The sequence below is a fragment of the Andrographis paniculata genome, unplaced genomic scaffold, assembly GCF_009805555.1.
Source record: "Andrographis paniculata isolate CXL003 unplaced genomic scaffold, ASM980555v1 Contig52END, whole genome shotgun sequence".
NCBI classification, from domain to species: Eukaryota; Viridiplantae; Streptophyta; class Magnoliopsida; order Lamiales; family Acanthaceae; genus Andrographis; species Andrographis paniculata.
In genome coordinates, this window is record NW_026137587.1 from 5,736,200 (window position 1) to 5,758,988 (window position 22,789).

Below are 22,789 nucleotides of genomic sequence, written 5' to 3' on the forward strand. Positions count from 1 at the left end.
TATAAGGACAACAAACTAGAGCCAGTCAAAAACTGACGTGACAATACGAATTGGACGAAAAAATAATTGGATTTGGGTAATAAACGGATCGGGGTTCTGATTACAATATATTTATTATATATGTAAAATAATTATAATTTAATAATTAAGTTTAATTTTAAATAATTAAACTATTTCATTGTTTACGGTACACCTGCAACATCACAAATAATAATTGACTTAATTATATATAACGATAATAAAATGATCAACACAAACCCTGTACGACAATTATCGAACCATAACCATATTAGAATTGAATAATTTAATCCATAAATTAATCAACATCCTAACCAATGCCTATACATACATATATAGACTTAGTGATGAGGATGTGGGATATCAATCTTAGATGTATTATAGAAGCAGCAGTAGCAAGAAAGAGTGAAAGGAGAACACAAATCTGTTTAATAGGGGCAGAGATCTTAGTTCAAAATATATGGGGAAATGGTGAATTACACTAGGAGGACATCATGAACACCAAAAGGGGAAGGGAAAAAAATAACAGCAATGAGTCCTGTACACAAATTTTCACTGGGGAAGTCGTCTCCGAGGAAAATTGTTGTTCATGCAAGGTAGTTGTATACTTGCGGGTTGGTTTTGTCGCGCTCAAGGTACTCTCGGTCGATCAGGCTCTCGATTCTTTTCTTCAAATCAGCTGGTTTTATGGGGAACTTGAGCTGCACCGAAGAAAACAACAGAGGCAAAAGAGAGTCGAGTTAAAGCTATATGTGTCTATACTTTCAAGAAGCTATAATTGATAGATGACTTTATGGCAATGGTTAATTACCTGCTGAAAGAGTTCAGTAATCAATAGAGTGTGGCTCAGAACTTTCCTTGTCTTCATTATACGGACGATGGCAGCGTCGACCTGTATGATATGTGCAGCCAAAACAGCATTAATTTTCTCTGCAAAATCAAGTAGTGGGGGAGGGGAGGAACTCGTAAGACTTTTCAAGAGAGATTTGCAGGATTTCTTCGACCTGGTATTGGCGGTCTTGGAACACTCTTTCTGTGGTGCTAGCATTTTCCTCGACTGTTTCCTTCATTTGAATGGCATTTACCTGCGCCCATACAGAAGATCAGTTAGTAACAATAACATAGAGAGTGTTTCCGATTCCTCAATATTCAAAATCTATAGAAGTCGGATTTGGTTTTTGGATATTTTTTGGTCAATCCCAAATCAAAATGGAATTCTTGATTCAAAAACCATTTACAAATTACCATGGGAAAAATATGCAACATACCTTTATACGGTATAGAGGAGCAGTGAATTGGTCATTGAAGGCAAAGGAATCATCATCTTCGACGTCTCTGCCCTTAGGATTCTACAAAATTGTATCCTATAATTGAGAAGTTTCTGTAACAATAAAATAAAGTAATATATACCCCGCTTCAGCTGTGTGCACTTACTTTCTGAAGAACACGAAATTTTCCACATGCCAGTGACTGCAAAGTCCTCCTCAGCTCTTTATCATCAATACCAGTTGATTCTTTGATATCTTGAAAACTAAGGTTTTGTGTATGATTGAACAGCATCAAAACGACAGTCTGGAAACCCCACATAGGGAACAAATATTGTTGGTTAGAGACCAATGCAAGCAATATCAAACATGAACATGGCGAAACTTATGAACATGGAGAAACTTATGAACATGACGAACCTGGAATAGAGACACTGCCAACTCCTTTTTACCTTTTGGAAATTCTGCTTTCAAAACACAGTGACCTAAGGAATTTTGCCACATTAGTCGCCTTCCATTATACTTGCTTAAGTAAAACTCCTTGAAGATATCCTGGAAGACGATTTGGATTACATTAAAATAATGCTTATTCTAATAGTACTCTCTGCTTTTAAACTTGACAAAAAAATCTCCAAGATTTGTCAGCGTGTGATACCTGGTAAACATTCAATTCATGGGGCAGCCTAACATCCATAGGAGAGTAGGTTGGCCAATACCTGCAAAATTTCAAACATACATGGGTTCCTTTGCAAGAAAGGCTCAAACCATGTGAATATTCAATAAAAACTGAGAATAAAAATGTGATTGACCACAACAACTTACCCAGTTGTTAAGACGTGCACACTCATCTCAATTCCAGATGGGAGTTTTGTTCGAGCTTGGGATGACTGCTTGAATGATTCATTAATTTCTTTTGACAATTCAATGTCCTGAAAACAGGTTTTTCAATTACAGTTACTGAATTTTACTGGACAATATATCAGAGAATCACAACAGGTTTAATGAACAGTTTGATGTGTGGGTGGTTGGGTGGGGAGGGGGGGTTGAGGCATTTTATTTAAACTTCTGCTTCAAATAATTTAAAGTTCATCATATTAAATGTTAGAATACACTTAGGATGTCTAAAGAAAGAAGTAACTAAGACCTAGTGAAGATCTCTCAGATGGCTACTGCTCAACAATGTTCTGGATTATGAAGGAACTGGATGGCTGGATGCTCTATATATCTAGTCCAACTACGATGTACATAAGTCCTAAACTAGTTCCAAAATCTGTCTGTTGTTGCAATCTCTGAAACAGGATTTGATCAATTTCAACTAAGCACTGGAACCAATGGAATCCTTTTCTACTATACTGAGAAAACAAATTTGCCTTTTTATCACTATTATGGCATTACAGTTCTTCCCAATAAGTTTCTCTCACTAATATACCTAAGACAAAGTTGTTTCAAGAATTTCAGCATTTAAGTCTTGCTAGGGTCCAATATCAGATCATGTATAACCATCTTTTCCCACTATGATCAGATAAATGACTTGAATCAGGATCAACATGAATTGTCTGTATAGTCATCAAATATATTTCTAGCAACTATTATTACTCTAACAAGGATGTATGTATCAACAACACGGCTACCTCTCGATAAGAAGCTCCCAACTAGAATTGAAGTAATAACAAGAGTTCTTGATAAATAAGCAGAAGATCGACAGATCACATGAACACAAGATAAATCAGCAAAATTGGTATATTCTTTTTAAAACTCAGTGTAACAATAAACTTTACCATATAGAATTATAAATGTAACTACCTAAGGCTTAAAAATAAAAATTAAAAATTAAAAAAAGTAACACACCTTGAACATTCCTTCAAGTTTGTTGGTGAACTGACTGCCACACTCAGTTTTTAACTGCAATAACAAATTCCAAATTTTCTTACTCTAGTATATATTCAGACAGACCAGAGACCCTGGGGTAACTAAATATAAAAGCAACATAACAGAAAAACTAAAATGGGGTATCACCTTTGTAATCATCGACTTCTCAGCATCAATAGAAGCACTTTTACCCAACAAGAGCCTTTTAGCAAGATCTTTCTTATAAAATGCTTCAAATACATCCTTACCCTATATGAAGAGGATGGAAACATGTTACCCAGCCAAACTCAGAAAGGCCAGATATATGCAAGATATGAAATTTTGAAGCCTACTAATGTCCATTCACCTGTATATATCTAAACAACACCAGAACTTTATCAAGTGTACCCTCTAGTTCCTCCTCCGATGTACCCTTATTTCCAGCACGAAGTTTCTCATCCACAAACTTGGCAATTAGCTCAGCAGGTCGGTTCTGGAAGGGAACAGAATATACATGATTATTACAACACCTGATTACATGTAATATCCATGAATGATACTAAACCAAATTAAGAAGCTGATACTATGTGTCCAAGAAATAGCCAGTCTGGTATAAAACCAAAGAGAACCAACTATATCAACACTAATTATATACTATGGTTGGTTCTAATTACTAAATGTAACCAATCATTTTTAAAGTGTATATTTCAAGTATGGAGGGAGCTTTTTTAGAAAAACTAACCAAACACTGTGATAGTACCTGGCGGATATTAATGAGATGCTCAAATGATTCCTTGATGGTATTGCCAAATGCTTCATTTCTAGAAAAGCTTTCTTCCCATATCATATCAAGATTCGCCTTGAATTCCAGTAAGTTGGACACCATATCTTTGTCTTTTTCTTCATCCATGACAATACTCTGGCCAGTTTTACGGATATAATTACTAAGTGCTTGTCTCAGTGGTTCAAGGGCATTAACTCTGGAGAGAAGTTTATATGTTCTCTGAAGGTCTTCAATACGCTTCCCATCCATCAGCAACGTGAAACCCTGGACATGTAGATCATAAGCATATCAACAGAGTGCAGAGGCACAGGATGGAGAATGGATAAGGCGGTTATATTTACAGTACAGCACAGATGAAAGCAACCTTATCCAAAATTGCAGATATATGGCACTCAAGAAGTTGCTTTTCTGCAGTGGCTATCAGTGGCTTTCTGGTGCTTATATCCAGGTAAAGTAAGCATCTTTCATGTTCTTCCTGCAACCTCATCTGGAATGCAGAGATTGCAAAAATGATAAGGCGGTGATTACCAAAACTTCAACGATGTAGTAGAATGAAGATCAAGATTTTAATATGAAGTTAGCAACAGAAAAATTGCAGCATTAATTCCCACCTCTACATGCTTCAGATAATCTGGAACATCTGCCTGTTGCATATATTTGACACCTTCAGCTCCATAAAATTCAGATGTAGCCTCAAGGAATGGTTTCTCAAAGCTTTCTGAGTAAATTCCCAATGAAGTGAACATCTTCAAAAGATGATTAAGAAGAGTTCTATCAACTGCTTCAGCTAGCCTGCAGCTCTTGAAAAAAATATTATTAGAATGTGCCACTATTGTATCTCTGGACAAACCACTATGCCTTTTCAATTCCAAAAGTAGCCGATATTGACAACAGCAAATGATAAGAGTATTCTGAAGGCAGACATAGGTTTTATTTAACCTTAGTTTTCCAGTGCAGGGTGTAAACTGCATAATTCTAAACCTTATTAATGGATTGAGTATGTAGGCAAATAGCCAGATTTGTAAAGCTATACATTACCTCTCACTCTCGATCATTTTCAGAAGACCAAATACAGTTTTGTGCTCCACTTCAGAAGCTAGAGAAAGATGTTTGCGGAAGAGGTGCAAGCCCATGTCCCATAATGAGAGCGCATTTTGTGATTGCTTCACATATGTTCTGTCAAGATACAATGCTATACCCCGGATCATTAACATCTGGTCACAAAAATCCTGCCAGCACTTTTCGACATGAGATAAGAAAACCACCAAATCATCGCTTTGGCCAACCAAAGATTGTAGAGCCGCAGATATGTAAGTTTCACACTCCTTTTCAATTCTTAGGTAGAGGCTCCCTCCCATCTTATGCAGACAAAGGTCATTGACCACCTTAAGATAAACAGTTTTCCAGTCAGAAGTTTCCAAAGATTAATGAAAGCAAAACACAACATCTTTGCTCACCTGATAAAGCTTCTCCAAATCACATGGGTCAGGTTGCTTCAAAAATATGGCACTGATAGCTGCCTTGAGTGTTGCCCATGTATCTTCCTCAAAATTATTTGGCAGTGTCGGTTTGGCTAAGACACAAATCACAGTATATCAGAGAACAACACTTATTTAGTACATTAAAATTCCGATCACGTGATGGTTTAACCAACACAATTCGCAGAAGATTTTAATATCAGCCAATGATTTACAATGTACCATGACATAGTCACAAATCATGCTATAGGCACATCATATCACAAAGCTAATGAAATAATGGATGCTGCACATAATAAACACAGACAAACATTTTGAGCAAGTCTACTTCCAATTTGCAAACTTTAAATAACTAACATTCTAGATACATCACTCCTTTATCCATTATTCTGTAAACAGCATGGTTATCATATTCAAAATGCTAATCCAACACAAGAAATCAGACTTATACAGAGTATATTAATCCATGTGTAGCAACAAAGACACATAGATTCTTCAGTTAACAAAATGAATGCATCGTGATTTGGTTTTCTTATTCTCATTCAGTTATATTGAATCCAAGCCACTGTTATAAAGGACCATCTGACTTATAACTAACTCACCCCAATTACTATATTCAAATTGCACATTAAGTTTAATATCTGAGGCCTAAAGAATGGGATGGTAATTGGTACAGTAATAAGTAACAGTGGCAGTGTAACCTAGAGTTTGCCAAAATGTGTAAATCAGCTCAAGTTAACAATAATCAGAACAAGTGTCAGCTGATAGCTTAAAGGACTATCCAATTTCATACAGTTCAGATGTAACAAAGTGCAGTCTCTATAACAGCAGCAAAACCGAGATCCCCGATTATTACAAACCTAAATAAAGGCCAAACGGACAAAAACATCCAACGTCTCACCCAATGACGGGCAAAGCTTCAATACCAAATCAGCCAATCAAACACATTAGAAAAAAAAGCCCTAACGATTGCAGCTCAATTCATAAAAAAATAATCGCGTATTTCGGAAAATAAGCATAGCTTCAAAGCAAAGTAAAATTGAACCTTTAACAAGCTTAATTACAAGCTTTTTAGGCTGCGGAAGCGTGGCCTTCTTCCGAGCCAAATTGGAGGTGAAGCTTCTGACAGGAATATCAACAGTGCGTTCACAAGCGTCGGGCCGAAAGGAGGTATCCAGGCCGACGTCGGTGGGATCATCTTCAGTCATCGGAGAGCGAGCAGGGGGGTCGGCGAAGTGAACGCGAGGTGAAGTTGGGTGCTGGCCGTCGAGCGAGCCGGTAACCGCCTGCGACTTGGCTTTCTTCATTGCAGGAATAATTGGGGGCCCGGCGGAGGCGGCGGCGTGGGGCGAGGAGGAGGAAGGCGGCGATGAGCGCTTGGTGGGATTGGTAGAGGCTTGGGAAGGGGAATTGGATTGAGACATAGAAGAGCAATGAAATCTCAGAGAGACAGAGAGCTCCTCATTGTAGGAGTAGGAAGAATTAGGAAACGATACGAAACGAAATGAAGCCAAGCCCAGCCAAGCCGAGGAGCAAAAAGGAAATACAGAAATGCGGAATTACAGACACACACCCATACAGTAAAAGCTTCAAGAATCAAATCTGGAATTGAAATAGAATATTACTATAATACTATATAAATAGAAATTAAAATTAAAATTAAAATTAAAAGATAAAATAAAATTTTGGATTTATTGTTTTTTTAGAATTTTGATTTAATTAATTTTTTTTAATTTGGATAGTAATTTATTAGATATGATATTTTATTAGCATGAATATTGTACAATTATTTGGTATTACGACTGAATTTGAAATATAAAGATAATTTTGTTTTCTTGTAAAATTTTGATTTTAAATGTAAAAATATATTTATATGTAATACAATAAATGAAAATTAAGTATTTAATTTAATATTTAAAAAAAGAAATTGAAAAATGTAAAATCAAAATAAAAACATTACAAGTAAATATGTCCCTATGAAATCAATATACTTGTTTTGCCATTTTTACTAAAATTTTTCCTATATTTTGATTATTATTATTACAATAGTCACATCATTTATTTTAAATTGACTATTCACTATCTATTGTACTGTATATAATATATATATATTAAAATGAATGTGCAAAGTAAAATATTTTGTTTAGTTGTAATTTGAAATTAATTGGAATATAATGTTTATTTGAAATTTATTTAAATAATATATTGATATAATATTTTATTAATAAAAATAATACTCTCCTGTCTACAAAGGTTTTACTTTTTTATTTGAAATGTTCAATCATTATTGTTCTATTTTTATTTTTATATACATAATTTATTCTTTTATTTTTATTTTATTTATTCTTTTATTTTCTAAACACAAAATAAATGACAAATTTGTTATTTTATAACAACAAACTAATTGCGTAGAAAAACATATAAATATAGAAAATGGACGGAAGAAGTATGTTTTTATTAATTACAATTTGAAATTAAAATCAGATACATATTTTATAAAAATAAATAATATTATATAATAATATTATATTTTTATTAAAAATATAAATACTATTTTTTTTGTCTCAGATATGACACCGACACTTTAGATATAATTAGTAAATAATTAAATTATATTAATAAAATACAATATAAATAATTATAAATTAAAATTAATATAACTAATAATCTAATTAAGATTTAAAATTTGTAAAATATAAGTAAAATGTATACATTTTTTATATAAAAAAAAATGACAAAATATGGAGGCTCAGAAACAACAATATTGATACAATACATAGAAGGAGTATATAATAAAATAAATATAAAGGGTGTGTTGTTCTCTTTATACATTTTTTTAATATATTTTTTCAAAAAATATAATTTATCATAAATCTCTGTAACTCAAGTAAAAATTATTACTTCAAAATAATTCACAAAATAAGCACACCAAATACTGAAACGAAGAGAGTACTGTATATTCTTTTGTTAATTTTAATTAAATTAATTAATTTTATAATTATTTATAATATAAAATAATTATTTTTAATAATATATTTTTAATTATTTATTAATTACACCCTTACACAGCACATTCAATCATACCGAACATAATTTTCAATGAATGAGTAATATTTTATATAAAATTAATTTTTTTTTATAAAATATTATTAAAAAATTAAGTCATGAGAAATATATTTTATTGTAATTTAAAATAAAATATTAATTTGACTTTTAATTTTAATTTTTTTAAAAAAAAATAGAAGTTTTGAGCTATTTTATAAATAATAATAATGTAAATGGCTGAGTCTCTCTATTTTTTTTAATGACGTGGAACCAGCAGTTGCTCAAAAATTGGCATTGGGTAAACCTTCTGTCCAACATAATATTCTGCAAACTAAATCAATTGGTAAATCACACTAAGCAGATCACATCGCAGGTGACCTGAGATTAGGAGTGGGCATGGTTCGATTATTTGCAAATATGCAGGTATTTGATAACCGAACCAAACCGAACAAATACCCGAAACCGCGAATCGTATTCGAACCGAAAATATTTGTAGAACCGAACCGAAATTAAGAAAAAATATATAAAAAAAAATTAAAATTCTTATTAAATAAAAAATATTTGCAAATATTTTAAAATATTCGAACCGAAACCGAATCGTATATAATTATTAATATAAATTTTAAAATATAATAATATAAATATATAAATATATTCGGTTCGGTTAACCGAACCAAAATAAATATGAAAAACCAAAATCGAACCGAACCGAACAAATATCAAATATGCAATATTTGTATTCGAACCGAATTTGCTCCGTTATTCGAACCGAATTTGATCGGTTAACCGAAAATTCGGTTCGATTCAATTCGGTTATACGGTTCGACGATTCGGTTCGATTTTTTTTTGCTCACCAGTACCTGTGATGCATAGAGATGGCTAAGATCGGATATGGAGTAATAATTAAGATTGGATCCCAATAATTCAGTCAACTCTAAGATCGGATATAATAATAAAATAATCACAGGAATGTCCTCCTAACTTCTTACATATAATTCTAATCACAGGAATGTCCTCCTAACTTCTTATATATAATTCCTTCCGCCACACAGACAAAACTAAAATACCAAACATCTAATTACAAATATGTTGAAAATAGCAGCCAAATCAAATGTATCTATTTATTTCATTTTCGATCATCTCAATACTTTTGGCTTAGACAGACAAAATATTTTGATATTTCTACACAAAACAATAAAGTACTATTTCATTAATATTATAAAATCCATTTCAATTGAGTAATAAAACACGTCCTATTAGCAAACGTCTTAAACAACAAAATGTATCTATTACTAGCACTGAATAGGAACAATAAGACTGAAATATATATTGACTCAAAGTCATTCCCGAACACAATGGCCTAATACTTCCCATATAATTGACTAAGGCCGGTGTCGATATAAATAAAACGGCACAAACTGTCGACAACAACACAAATAACAACAGATCAAATCCAAACAGCTAGCTAGGTAGAGCTTTATGCCATTTATCGACTGGGCTCAATGAATACGATAATGATAAGAACGTAAAATCTTAGGCATAGGTACCTCGAGATAATTTTCAACAGCTCAAGACAGAAACATGCGCAAGCCTTCACTGGAGTATTTGGCTGCCATAGTCCTCGTTAAATTGATGGTAACGATGTGCATGGAGATGAGCAGAAGGTCTAGTGTTCCTCAGCGCTGTCTCAATGTCGCCGACTGTAATTGGCCCAACCTTTGGCAGCTCTGCACGGCGCCAAAATTGTTAGTAGTAACCAATTATTGCAATTCCGGCTATCCTATATTTGATGATGTGTAAGAAGACATACCTTCCTCAGGTACGAGCTCTTGTTTCTCCTCAAGAATTGTCATTAACCGTCGCAGGGGTTGCATCGCAGCCTCTTTGCATAAAAGACGAATATCGGAGCCTGAATAGCCTTCCGTCCTCTCCACGAATAAATCATAAGAAAGTTCTTGGTCAGGTATTGAGGGCAGAAGTTCCTCAAACATTGCTCTTCTTGCTGGTGGATCAGGGAGGGGTACAAGAATCTGCAACAAACACGAAAAGAATTAAAATGGACTTCTAGTAGAGAACTGATGCAGCTGTTTATTGTTATCACATTAGGTCTGAACTCTGATCAGCATATAACAAATGTCTTTGGATGTTCAATAAAGTTAAATGTTTATAACACGAAGTTGTCAGAAAATGTTGTTATTACACTACAAAATGAATTGTACTAAAAGAGTCCGAAACTAACCCGCTTTTCAAGACGCCTAAGCATGGCTGCATCTAGTTCCCAAGGGAGATTAGTTGCTGCCAGAACAAAAACAAGTTCATCTGTCCGAGTCAAACCATCCATCTGCAGTTCAGTCCATAGCCATTAAAGATTCAGAAACTAAATTTGAACAGAATACTGCATTTACAGATAAGCAAATGAATGAAACAATATATTGGTTTAATCGTCCCAGTAAACATATTAGAATGATTTTGTTTTTTCTCAATATTACCAGTTCTAGGATTGAAATTTCATTTCCCCGTTAGCTCATAATTAGTAGCAACATCTTTATTCCACTATGGTGGGTCAGATAAATTGATCAAAGTCAACATGACAATATGGTGCAACATAGTTGGTAGTCATTGAATGAGCATTCACTAAAACTGTTAAATGTTGAAAATACCTAAACAAATGGTACCACAGATGGTTACATCTTATTTGAAGGTTTGGATATGTCAGAACAAAATACGACAATTTTAGGCACGGTTTGCCAGCTGGAAATTGGAAGAACTACTTAATGCTACACAGACAAATTATTACTGATTACCTTTGTCGATGTATTTGTTTTAACATTACTTGGTTGAATCATGACTGAGACAGCAGTTTACAGGGTTTTATAGCTGTGTCACTTATAATATATCACCTGTACAAGCAACTCAGTTTTCAGGCGTCTGCTAGCTTCATGTTCACTGCGCCCTTCACCACGTTGACTGATAATGGCATCAATTTCATCCAGAAATATAGTTGATGGTGCATGATGTCTAGCAAGCTCAAATAGCACTTTCACCAATTTTTCCGAATCACCTGCAAGGTAGGATAATCCAAATATTTTCAACGTGAGCATGATAAACCGATGCCTAAGGTTTTTACATCCACCAAGAGTCCAATATATAGTTAAATCTAGACTCCATATTTTCAACCTGGAATATGTTTGGTGTGTTTACTTGTGAGGTTTTGAGTTTTGATTTTGAATAGTAAAATTTTGAATTAAAGTAATTGTTTGATGTCATATAAACATGTATTGATGTTTTAGGGGAAAAAGATGTTTTTGGGATAGTAAAACCAACCTCAAACATTTAATTGACGAGAAATAATATCTATATTCCGTTCAGGGAAGTGACCATATATAAGCCAGGAATTTTATCTCAAAAATATTAGTTCAACATGATCTTGACCAGAGCATAAATGTGAGGTATACGTAAAAACTCTTGGCATGAAACCGAGTCAACCAGAAGTTGATACAAGCAAATGCAATACCCGGACTTGGGTTATCATACAAGGAATAATGAAGCATAATCCAGTAAGAGTACCTCTCCATTTGCTCACAATCGATGATGCAGAAATGTTGAAGAAAGTAGTCTTGCACTCAGTTGCAACTGCTTTGGCCAGCAATGTCTGCAGGTTTAAAGTTAAAATAAGGCAGATACAACGTGTGCTATAATGACAAATCATATTTGTTTTCTTTTAGATGTTTGTGTTAAACCAAGCCAAAGTTGACCATTTACCCCAAGACATAACAGCAGGGAAAGAAATTCAAACGAAGCAACAAGAGAAATATATTGTACTACAACCATCAGAGCTGAGGTATGAATTGCAAATGACAAGGGAAAAGTGCCTTGTATTACCAGGAACATCTCAAATCATTTGGAATAAAACCAATCTCCAAAATCCATGTGAAACAATCAATGGCAACTAGCAAATATTACGAAGATATAAAAATGGTGGAGCACAAACCTTTCCAGTTCCAGGGGGCCCAAAAAGCAGAATACCTTTCCATGGTGTTAGAAGACCAGTAAAGTACCTGAAACAGAGAATTGGACGATATTCTATCAGTTTTGGAAAAGCAGAATTTCATTATTCTGCATGAAATGAGGAAATCTAGAAAACGTGCTTTGGATATTTTATTGGCATAACAACAGCCTCTTTGAGTAGCCTTTTGGCACTCTCTAGCCCTTTTATGCTTTCCCATGTAACATCTGGGCTTCCACGGATGATATCTCTGCGCAGGATGTTCACAGTTAAGAAGCCATAATAAGATGATCAATATGAAACAGGATATTTGCCTTAATAACAGGTTGTCATAGCTGTGATCCAGCAATTCCATGGTTTACCTACTTAAACTCTCAGCCAAAGCACGGACTTCAGCAGACTCAAAAGGTGGAAGTAAAGACTTCTGCCTGAAAGTGAAAATTACATGTTAGAAGACTAACTGGCAGTAGACTCTCAAAAAGACATCCAGCACTTAGACTTGAAGTATGTTAATAAAGTTGAATATTGAAGGATCACAAATTTAATGGTCTAAATCCAGGAATGAAACTGAGGAGCCTCACAGAAACATTAGCATGCTCCATCAAATTAGTTTGTTAGTTTAACAAAAAATAATCTGAGCAACCATTCAATGCATCATAAGCTCTCACACAGCACAGCAAACATGGGAAAATTAACTGTAAAACAAAATGTAATTGCTAAGTATTCAATATGAGAAAAAATACTACAATGGCTAGAATCCAGTTGTCAAGAATGGCCCAAAGAAATATATAACAATTCTGAGATATTTAAACTTGATAAAATTCTTCTGTCAAACACCTTAATATAGTGAATGGAATCCATACATCCCAAAGTATTAGGAAGGAAAAAAGATAACCAAATATCAGAATTATTCTAAACAGTATTGATAGTCGTTAAGACAGTAAGAAAAAACAATAAATTAAGGCTGACAAAGACCATACGGCTTTTGATGCACTCCCACACTTGAGATTCCATTAGAATGTACCGAGCTCCCGTTATCCTGAAGACAACAACCATGCCAAAAAATGCATCAACAACAAATTAAACCAAACATGAATGAATTATCTATTGAAAGAACAGTACCTGGAGCCGATACTGTTCATATACAGCCAAATCAGATGTGTTTGCATATCCATTTCCATTGCCCATGGCACTAGAATAATTTCCATTCATCACAGTTTGACCATTTGAAGCCTCATCCTTTTCCTCCTCCAACTTCTTTCGCCCGAACTTCGAATCGTAATACAACTTAAACTCCTGAACCATGCACTGAAAATTGAGACACTGTACTAATTTTCATATTTTCTTCATTAGTTAGAGTAGATTCACCTAAACCTACTTGTCTACAAATGAAAACATATAGGAAGGCCAAACTCTCTAGAGTCTGGCCATTCATAAATAATAAGTAATAGATCATAATAGCTTATCAATACACCAACAAATTGGTCCCAATCGCTACATAGCTTAAAAATATCGTAAACGTGGAATGAATGAAGAGTGAACACAAGGGAATCCAATGTTCGAGGAATGGAAACGCTAGAGCATTGCAAAGTTCGATGAATCCAAGATTAATGCTTACTCCTAATAGCAACATCGACATCCAACAAAAAACTAATAATAATAAACGCAACAAATCGGCAGAATCACAGATTCGATACATAACAGTCGAACAGTCAACGCGAGCCACCAAAAAAACGAAAATATAAAAAAAAAAAACAGCGACAAATAAAATCGAAAGGCACCTGGAAAGACCACCGAGTGGGCAAGGGTTCATCAGCCATCGCCAAATGCAGAGAAAATCAATCCCCCTGACTACCACTCGGCCCTCCCCTTCGCCGACACACACACCAATCCGGATGCGTGGTGAAGCTCACGATGCTACAAATCACTGTAGAGATCGAGCATTAGCTCCCCATTCAGTTTTTAATGGTTACTGAAAAAATGGTGAGTAAAGAACACAGAATCAACCAAAAATTGTGAACTCAACTCAATTGAATCCGCGAGAAGGATCCGTCGAACACACACACACAGAATCTCCCTGCCGATATTCCAGCTGTGCAAAATCACTCGCGATGCAGGGACACGTGAGAAAACAACTACAAAAAAATCAGGGTATTTAACTTAAATTAATTAGGGAGATTGCTAGAGTTACTACGTCGGTACGTGAACGACCAATCAGAACTCTCTTAGAACATGCTAGATTTTCGCCATCCGGTCCTCATTTGATGGTGACGGTCGAGGACCAGGACTATAGCTAAAATGGCCTTCCGATCATGGGCCTTTTATTGGGTCAGTACAGATATTGTTTCCTATCTTCGAATTTTAATTTTAGTATATATATTTTATTATAATAAGAGAGTACTTTCTATTTTTGAAATTTCCTGTTTGAATTTGTATATAAAATACTAGTCGTTAGCGATGCTACGCACGGACTTGTTATACTATCCCTTCTTCCGTAATTAATTTATCTACTTTGATAGTCTAAAATTATTTTACTTGTTCTTTTAAAAAATAAATAAATAATTGAGATACAATCACACTTTCACTAATTGATTTTTTGTGTGTAATGGAAAACTGTGTTGATAATATGAAAAAATATTCAGCATAATTTATCATTTTTTTAAAAAAAATATAATTATACATTTTAATCACATTTTAAAATTCATAATTTATTTTTATTTTTAATAAATTATTTAGTCATTTTAATTTTAATCTATAATAATTTTTACTAATATATTTCTTAATTAACTATAAATTATCCAATATCTAAAACTTCATGCCTAAGCAAAATAAGACAATTTAAGTTGGACGGAAAGAGTAATATTTTATGTTAAATTATTAACTTACTTTTTATGACAGGATAATATATATTATATTAATGTGCATGTATATTTTTATTTTTTTAATAATATTTATGAAGAAATTTTTTATTGAAAAAAATACATACCCAATATATATAGCTATAATGCATTTCAAATCATTTTAAAATAAACTATATACTATATATCATAAAAACATCAAAATACAAATAATTCGTAAATGAAACAATATACACTGTGTATATATATTCCTCGTTTGTTTGGTTATTGTGCAATTTACGACATCCAAGTTCCAAAGTTGTATTTAAAAATTATATCAAAAGTAAATATAAATATTAAAATATATAATTTTATTATTATTTAAAATAGCGTACAACTGTTACTGATAAATATTTATATGCAAAAACAAAATACAATTTATATAACTGTTTATTTTTTAAATATATTTTTACATAATATATTTTTTATAATTTTTCAAAAATATTTATACAAAAATTAATAATAATCCTAAATCAACTCGAGACCCTATTTCTGTCCTCTTTTTTCTTTTGTTTTATTTTTTTTAGTCATTTTTCATTTTCCTCTTATTCTATTATCATTTTTTTCTTATTCTACCGTTGATGCTTAAACAATTTATGAAGAAATAGTGATGATATTTTCTTTTTATTCAACTTCATCCTATCTTTCATCTTTTCTTATATTTTAAAATATAAAATTATCATTATTGAATATAAATATATCTAAATAAAAAGTGCAACAATTTATTTTATTCATAAATATAATGTATAATTAAACAAATGTTTATTTCAGTTTTAAATAAAAAAAATTAAATATAATATTACAATATAAATTTTATTGACAATTTCAATTTTATTCAAATTTCAAAATTAAGATTAAATCAAAACAAACAAATAAAAAATTATTTAAAGTGTTCAATAATTAGTTTATTCAATAATATTTAGTTTATTGTCAAACAATTATTTTAAATATTTAATAAATTAGTATTTAAAAGAATTTTATTGAATTTCAAAATTAATTTTCTAAAATGCTTTCTCATATCAGTATATTATTATTTTTTATTCTTAATTTATCCTCGTAGATTATTATTTCACACATATATGTCTAAAAAATTAAAAAAAACTATATAAATAATATTACTACAAAAAAATAAATTTAATAATACAATTAATAAAAATAAGTACAAACACAAAAAATTAATAATATAATTAGTATAATAATGTAATAGGACTATTGATTCTAAATACATCAATAAATAAACAAACTCTACCCCAAACACTTTCCACAATTTCCCCCAGATTCTACTTTCTTCACCGTTTCTTCTTCTTGTTTCTTCGTTTTTCTTCTCCGTTTATTCCTTTACTTTTCGATTCCTTCTTCTCACTCATCTCAATTTTTTCACCTTCCTCTTGTAAGTTGCGCCACCGCCGCATTTCTCCCATAGATGACGTCCGCTGCCAGCCGTTAAAGTATCGGTAGGTTTTTATTTTTACTTTATTCTTTTCTTTTTTTCTTTAATTTTTTATTTTTTTAGTTTGCAGCTTCTTCCAAAATCGTTTTCAAGTACTCGCAAACAGTAAAGTTGTGCAAAACATACGTTTGTTTGTGAAAGTCTTACAAACAACATGTTTGTTAATTGTTTTTTCTACTTCCGGCGCCATCGTCATCATTAGTCTTGAATTTCCTTATTTTCCTTCCATTCCTTCTTCTATTTCGTTGTTGCGGGCGATTTTGTATACTGTTATAACTGTTGCGAAAGAACAAATAAATTATTAGTAATAAATTAGTGGAAGAAAAATGAGTTGGTAGGAGAAGAATGTGTTAACTAACAAATTGAAGAGGAAAATTGTAGTTTGAAGTCAAATTTTTTTTTAACGGACTAACAATTATGTTAAATAGAAAAGGAATGTTGTAATTTGAAGAAATGTATATTGGGAGAATAAACGTTACATTGGGGAGATGAATGGTCACTGCTGATGCACATTGAAAGATAAAAAATGAAAAACAAAAAGTATGATAGCTAACGCAATGAAAATTAGCAAAAAAAAAAAAAAAAACAAAAATACTAAAAATTCAAAGCTTTAGATTATGATGGACTTCACATCGAGTTCAAATATATAGATATATATATATATAATATATATGATAAATAGACAAAAGAAAATTAGAATGAGAAACAATAATACTCTATTTTGATTTTGGAACGTCCAATTATAAAGTAAATATTTTATTAAATACCTCACTTTTTTTTCCACAAATACCCTTACTTTACATCACATAATTACTTTTAAACAAGAAAAACAAATGACAAAAATGTCATTACACTACTTTTAACTACCCTCTAAAATTAAAATATTATTAATTTTTAAACACCACGCCAAAAATAAATATTTATTTTGTGTGTGGACGGAGGGAGTACCATATAATGAGAAATATTAATAATAATATATCTTAACATATATGAATGATGAATTAATAAAAAAAATACAAAATTTTTAAAAATTAAAAAAATTCAAAATAAATAATAAATTTAATTTTAAAAATATTTAAGTTTATTAATAAAAAATAATTCTATCAAATAATCAATAATAAGAAATAATTATTAAACAATAATTATTATACTCCTATTATAAATCCTTCGTGTGTGTGTGTTTATATATATTAAAATAAAAATATAAAACATATACATATATTATATTATATGACATAAAAAAATATATTGGCCTACATTTATATAATAACTAATCAGATTCAACAATTAATAGAAATTTAACAAAAATAATTCAAAATTGTTCAAAATTTCTAATTAATCAAATATTTCACTCAATCAAATTTTTTTAAAAAAAATTCAAAACCCCTAAAAATTAGGGAGACTTGGACTAAAATCCCTGTCAGTGTATTTTGCTTGCAATTCAGTCCCCATTGTAAATTAATTGATCTGCAGTCCCTACTTTATTGATTAGATATGTTATAACTCCCTTCTTGTATTTTCTACTCAATCACCATTGTATATGCAACATATACTTACGATTGATTAATAAATACTCCCAATTTTATAATATATACCTACATTACCTCCCGCTCTACCCCCAGTATACGATTAGATAATTCCATTTAAATACTGCGTACCTTATTTTGTGATTTTTTTTAAAAAAAAAATCACAGAAAATATGCACGATATAAAAACTGAAACATTCCCTAACTCCCCTCACTCACTCTCCGTTCAAGCCCTAGTTCTTCGAGAAGGAAATCGTCCCTCGCGAACTCGACGATCAGCAGTAAGACATTTTGTTCAGCGAAATGGTGAGAAAAACCGCGAATCCGCCGCGATCCCCCACGAGGAGTTCAAAAAAGTAAGTGTCTGGTCGAAACCCTTTTCGTTTTATGATTTTGTTGACAATCGAATTTTATATCGTAGTTTACTCGATTGTTTGGGGTAGAAGCCTTGGTCCCGTGTTTGTATGCCTCGGTTTAGTGATGAGGAGCCCTGGGTGTTCGGTGTTGTGTTAGTTCAACGGGTGGTTTGAAATTGTTCGAATTTTTGGCCAGGAAACCCGGTTCGGCCGATTTTGGGTGATTTGATCTGTTTTTATCTTTGATTTTGTTAATTTTGGAGATGTATATTTTGTTTAGTTACTCGAAGTTGCATATTTTAGGTTTTTTGGTGGATTGTTCGGTAAGTAGTCATATTTGTGGGTTGATAAATGCGGTAATATTAGGCACCAGGAGTTTCATTTGTTTGGTCTAATTTGCCAATTAATATACCTGAACGGCACTGTTGTATACTCGGAATGCGTTTTTACTCCTGCTAAATTGTGAAAAACTTTTAACTAAATTAGAGATTTGGGTAACGTGGACTTATGGTTTTTACTTACAGGCCAGGCAAGGAGCACAAATCGGTGATCAGCCGATTTGCATTACCTTTTTTTCATAATGAGCTGGCCAAACTGAAGCAACACATGAGAGACCAACACATCGCAGCTATAAACATGACACCATTCGGGCATTTTCTGGATTGCCCGAAAATGAAGTTTCCATGGCACCGACTTGTTGCCCTCGTCAATAGCTTCAGTTCGGAATCTATGTCCTTCAAGATTGGAAGTGACATTGAGCTTCCGTTTGAAGTTGAAGAATATTCTGTAGTCTTAGGACTACACGCGAAAGGAGTCTACGTGACCGAAAATACATCGGTCGAAAGCGAATGGTTTGTTCGAATTTTTGGGAGCAAGCCACGTTCTGTAACCCGCGGGCAGGTGTTGCAGAAGCTGCGTGAGGCTCTGTTGCAGGGGCTGGAGCCTCTTTCTGTTGCGGATGTTGCTCGTCTTTTTATTATGTTTGTTTTTGCAAATATTTTATTTTGTTCTGCGAATTATTCTGTACCCCTTTTTTTGTTACCGTATGTGGAAGACCTGAGTGCGATTGGTGACTACGCGTGGGGACCCGCGAGTCACCGTTATCTGTTGAAGTCTATAAGCGACTTCAAGTCCGGGAAAAAATATTTGACAGGCTGCACCGCGGGTTTGTTGGTAAGCAATGTAATATCGGATTTGTTAATTTTTTCTACTTATTTTGGTATATTGCACAATATGTATTATTGTTGGCAGTAATGTCTATTACAATATGTGCAGGCCTGGTTCAATGAGAGGGTCCCAACTCTGGACAAGGCACGGTGCCTTCCGAAGGTACCGCGTCTCTTTCGGTGGCTGAATAGCCTCGGTCCAATGTCCAGGGTTCATGCAGTTGATGAACTGACTTCCATAAAGCGGTCCGATGTTCAAGAATTCTATCGGATAGGCACGGAAGAAAAGTTCGTTCGTGCTATTTGTCATGCTTCAGAGGTAAATGCATTATTCAATGTTGCTACCGTTGTAAATGGATAAAATAATTTCTTATATGACATTATTAACATATGTTGCAGGAAGCAGCGCAGGAAATTGCGGCTTTGAAGGTGGAGCTGCGGAAGAAAGACACTGCAATTGCCAGACTTGCTCATAAATTACAAAGATCTAGAGCCGGTGTTGTCGATGACGACAGTGAAGGTGAGGGTGAGGACGAGAGCGATGGCGAGGAGGGTGATGCAAACTATGGGGATGAAGAGACAGCAGACCGGATGGCTGTGGAGTCTGAGAGGAAAGAGAAGCAGGCCGACATGGAGGAGAAGCAAGGTCAGGAGGAGGAGAGTCAGGGTGAAGAGGAGGAGGAGGAGGAGAAGGAGGAAAAAACTGGGGAGGAGGAGAGGCAGACTGAGGAGGATCCCGAGGAGGCAGCGGAAGAGCAAGCGAATACCGAGCGCCGAAGCAAAAAAAAATGGACATCCTTTTGGCCGAAGTTGATCCGATAAACGAGTCAGATGACGAAGGGGTTGGTAGCCTGCTAGAGTTTAACCAATTGATGGCCATTGTTCCTTATGTTGCACCGATAGATGTCAAGGTAAGCTAATTAATATAGTAATTACAATTTGTCCGGTCGTAGTTGTCTATCTGTTGAATGATTATTTGCTTTGTTGAAATTGTAGCAGGGCGATGACTCCGACCGTGAGACTTGTAGCAGGGCCGCAGATTCATCGATTGTACGTGGTGTAATGGCACGTAAGGATCGGAAGAGAAAGAAGAAGCCTGAATTCGTGACACCCGTGTCGACACCGCGAATTGAGAAAGCGAGAAGAACACGGAGGGCGAAAGGAAAGTCAGCGGTCGACGTCAATAATGAGCAGGTACGTAGTTCCATACAAATATAAGTCGTCTGGCTCAAAATACTTCAGATAGATTCATAAATACCTAGTGTTTCTGCGTCAATACCTGTACAATAAATACAGATACCTACGGAAACATGATTATCTTAATTGTTGGTTCAGGAACCATTTGTCGTCGGCGACGACGGGGACTCGGATGCTAAGGTTGTAGCAGACCCTGGAGCACAAAAGTGGGAGGGATATCGCAATAACGACAGCTACTGTGGAAAGGGTTCCTTATCTGAGGATGAGACGAACACCATTGAACATTTTCTCGCGTCATTCGCTGTCCGGTATTGCTATTCACTCTTACGGCTTTATATATTTTTCTCAATCAATGTATTTATCCGTTTGCGACTATCATGTTGTAGGGACACTGTATGGCAGCAGGGCGTCGTGTCTGTCTCGGCCGATGCCGTTTTAGAACTACTGTTTGACGAAGCTGTGAAAGGCGAAGTCATCGACGCGTACCTATATCATCTATGCAGCAATGAATATCAGCTCCAACACAATCCGCAGGTGCGGTGTGGTTGTGTGCCATGGTTCGTAGCGGTGAGTATCCTGTTTGGAATTTATACGGTTAGTATTACAAATCACATTGTTATTATTGCGTTGATTGCTGTGTTCGATTTTCAGAAAGCCGTGAACGACGCGCTATCACGACCAAGCAGGGGAGCGAAAAAGCCGAGCATCAATAAGGGTAATGTACTCGCGTTTGCCAACTCGCTGCAAGTGACCGTAGGCCAAGAGATTGCCGGAATCATGGACAAAATCCGGTCTGGGTGCCGGTACATATTTCTACCCGTACACACCCGGTTCCACTGGCATCTCTGCATACTGGATACCGTCAAACGTGTTGTGTTGGAGTGTAACTCAATGCGCGACCCCTTCGGGCAGGGGAATGCAAAGAAATTGGTACGTCTTTCGAATGATCATAATTAATTGCCTATGGGTAGGGTGAATGCCTTAACGAAAGAGTAACGTTATTTGTGCAGACGCGATTTTTATCGTTGTATATGAACGCGTCACGACTATGGCCTATGGTCAGCGACATGCCCGAGTACATTAGATGCCGACACCAGGGTGAAACGTTGGACTGTGGACCTTTAGTCTGCATGTTCGCAGAGTGTTATGCGCGGGCAGGTCCAGATGTCAATGTCGTTGGTGTCCTCGGCGAGGACTTCGGCGATGTCAAGAGCTACCGAGGCACGATTGCGGCGAGGATATTGAAAGGTCCCCCCTTCTGAAACGTAGACCCCGATGGAAAAATAGGGCAGGTTAACACATGTAATGAATTTGGATTGATTTGGGAAGTTTTTGCGTTGTGTGGCGAGGTGATGGATTTGTTGAATGTCTTCAGTTTGGATTGATCTGGGAAGTTATTGTGTTGTGTGGAGGTGATGGATTTGTTTAATGTCTTCAATTTGGATTGATCTGGGAAGTTATTGCATTGTGTATCGAGGTGATGGAATTGGTAAATGTCTTTTATGTGGATTGATTTGTCATCTTCATTATATACCTGCGTTGTGTGGTGATACCCGTTGATAGCTTTTATGTGCCTACGGAAAACTAGTATGTACTTCCATTTATATATTACATGCTCCAGTCATTTGCGTTTGTGGGACTGGTCATTTATTTTGCACTGATCACTGAAATAGCGTTCACTTTGAATCAGTTCAACCGTGTCGGCGTCTCATAAAACCCTACTGGACGCCATGTTTTAATCGACCGGAGATAC

At 34.4% G+C, this 22,789-nt stretch overlaps 4 protein-coding genes across 7 annotated transcripts; 2 read left to right on the forward strand and 2 right to left on the reverse strand.

Annotated features, from left to right (window-relative positions):
* Positions 1-372: 372 nt before the first annotated feature.
* Positions 373-6,943, reverse strand: LOC127254593 (cullin-4). The gene is made up of 17 exons (XM_051279787.1): positions 6,439-6,943; positions 5,373-5,488; positions 4,954-5,300; positions 4,527-4,707; positions 4,280-4,402; positions 3,892-4,179; positions 3,499-3,624; positions 3,300-3,401; positions 3,132-3,185; positions 2,106-2,212; positions 1,939-1,999; positions 1,704-1,835; positions 1,453-1,590; positions 1,287-1,367; positions 1,023-1,103; positions 830-910; positions 373-719 (listed from the first exon to the last, which is right to left on the reverse strand). The coding sequence occupies exons 1-17, from the start codon at positions 6,815-6,817 to the stop codon at positions 606-608; spliced, it is 2,511 nt and encodes an 836-aa protein (XP_051135744.1). The 5' UTR covers positions 6,818-6,943; the 3' UTR covers positions 373-605.
* Positions 6,944-9,706: 2,763 nt separating this feature from the next.
* On the reverse strand, positions 9,707-14,596 carry LOC127254900 (uncharacterized). Of its 3 annotated transcripts, XM_051280246.1 has the most exons (12): positions 14,471-14,596; positions 14,226-14,371; positions 13,567-13,767; positions 13,425-13,483; positions 12,807-12,872; positions 12,587-12,694; positions 12,430-12,496; positions 12,006-12,090; positions 11,339-11,499; positions 10,678-10,779; positions 10,249-10,468; positions 9,707-10,165 (listed from the first exon to the last, which is right to left on the reverse strand). In XM_051280246.1, the coding sequence occupies exons 2-12, from the start codon at positions 14,262-14,264 to the stop codon at positions 10,032-10,034; spliced, it is 1,242 nt and encodes a 413-aa protein (XP_051136203.1). In that variant the 5' UTR covers positions 14,265-14,371; positions 14,471-14,596; the 3' UTR covers positions 9,707-10,031. The 3 variants fall into 3 exon arrangements, with proteins under 3 accessions (XP_051136203.1, XP_051136204.1, XP_051136205.1); XM_051280247.1 differs by having other exon boundaries at positions 13,567-13,752; positions 14,226-14,582; XM_051280248.1 differs by having other exon boundaries at positions 13,567-13,740; positions 14,226-14,581.
* A 3,990-nt stretch (positions 14,597-18,586) lies between these two features.
* On the forward strand, positions 18,587-20,567 carry LOC127254424 (uncharacterized). Its single transcript, XM_051279516.1, has 5 exons — positions 18,587-18,673; positions 19,198-19,846; positions 19,949-20,158; positions 20,239-20,506; positions 20,563-20,567. Exons 1-5 carry the CDS (start codon positions 18,621-18,623, stop codon positions 20,565-20,567), a joined length of 1,185 nt encoding a protein of 394 aa, XP_051135473.1. The 5' UTR covers positions 18,587-18,620.
* On the forward strand, positions 20,476-22,586 carry LOC127254836 (uncharacterized). 2 transcript variants are annotated; one of them, XM_051280145.1, is made up of 6 exons: positions 20,476-20,750; positions 20,836-21,033; positions 21,175-21,344; positions 21,423-21,603; positions 21,688-21,966; positions 22,047-22,586. In XM_051280145.1, the coding sequence occupies exons 1-6, from the start codon at positions 20,628-20,630 to the stop codon at positions 22,296-22,298; spliced, it is 1,203 nt and encodes a 400-aa protein (XP_051136102.1). In that variant the 5' UTR covers positions 20,476-20,627; the 3' UTR covers positions 22,299-22,586. The 2 variants fall into 2 exon arrangements, with proteins under 2 accessions (XP_051136102.1, XP_051136103.1); XM_051280146.1 differs by having other exon boundaries at positions 20,839-21,033.
* Positions 22,587-22,789: the final 203 nt, after the last annotated feature.

Coding starts and splice junctions, on each gene's coding strand:
- LOC127254836 (XM_051280145.1), top strand. CDS start 20,628: ATGGACATCCTTTTGGCCGAAGTTGATCCGATAAACGAGTCAGATGAC. Junction 21,034..21,174: donor TCGACGTCAATAATGAGCAG/GTACGTAGTTCC, acceptor TTGTTGGTTCAG/GAACCATTTGTCGTCGGCGA. Junction 21,604..21,687: donor GTGTGCCATGGTTCGTAGCG/GTGAGTATCCTG, acceptor TTCGATTTTCAG/AAAGCCGTGAACGACGCGCT.
- LOC127254900 (XM_051280246.1), bottom strand. CDS start 14,264: ATGGCTGATGAACCCTTGCCCACTCGGTGGTCTTTCCAG. Junction 12,091..12,429: donor GGCCCCCTGGAACTGGAAAG/GTTTGTGCTCCA, acceptor TTAAACCTGCAG/ACATTGCTGGCCAAAGCAGT. Junction 11,500..12,005: donor GATTGTGAGCAAATGGAGAG/GTACTCTTACTG, acceptor CCTACCTTGCAG/GTGATTCGGAAAAATTGGTG.
- LOC127254593 (XM_051279787.1), bottom strand. CDS start 6,817: ATGTCTCAATCCAATTCCCCTTCCCAAGCCTCTACCAATCCCACCAAG. Junction 2,213..3,131: donor AACTTGAAGGAATGTTCAAG/GTGTGTTACTTT, acceptor ACCTGTTTTCAG/GACATTGAATTGTCAAAAGA. Junction 720..829: donor TTACTGAACTCTTTCAGCAG/GTAATTAACCAT, acceptor TCTTCGGTGCAG/CTCAAGTTCCCCATAAAACC.
- LOC127254424 (XM_051279516.1), top strand. CDS start 18,621: ATGGTGAGAAAAACCGCGAATCCGCCGCGATCCCCCACGAGGAGTTCA. Junction 18,674..19,197: donor CCCACGAGGAGTTCAAAAAA/GTAAGTGTCTGG, acceptor TTTTACTTACAG/GCCAGGCAAGGAGCACAAAT. Junction 19,847..19,948: donor GCTGCACCGCGGGTTTGTTG/GTAAGCAATGTA, acceptor CAATATGTGCAG/GCCTGGTTCAATGAGAGGGT.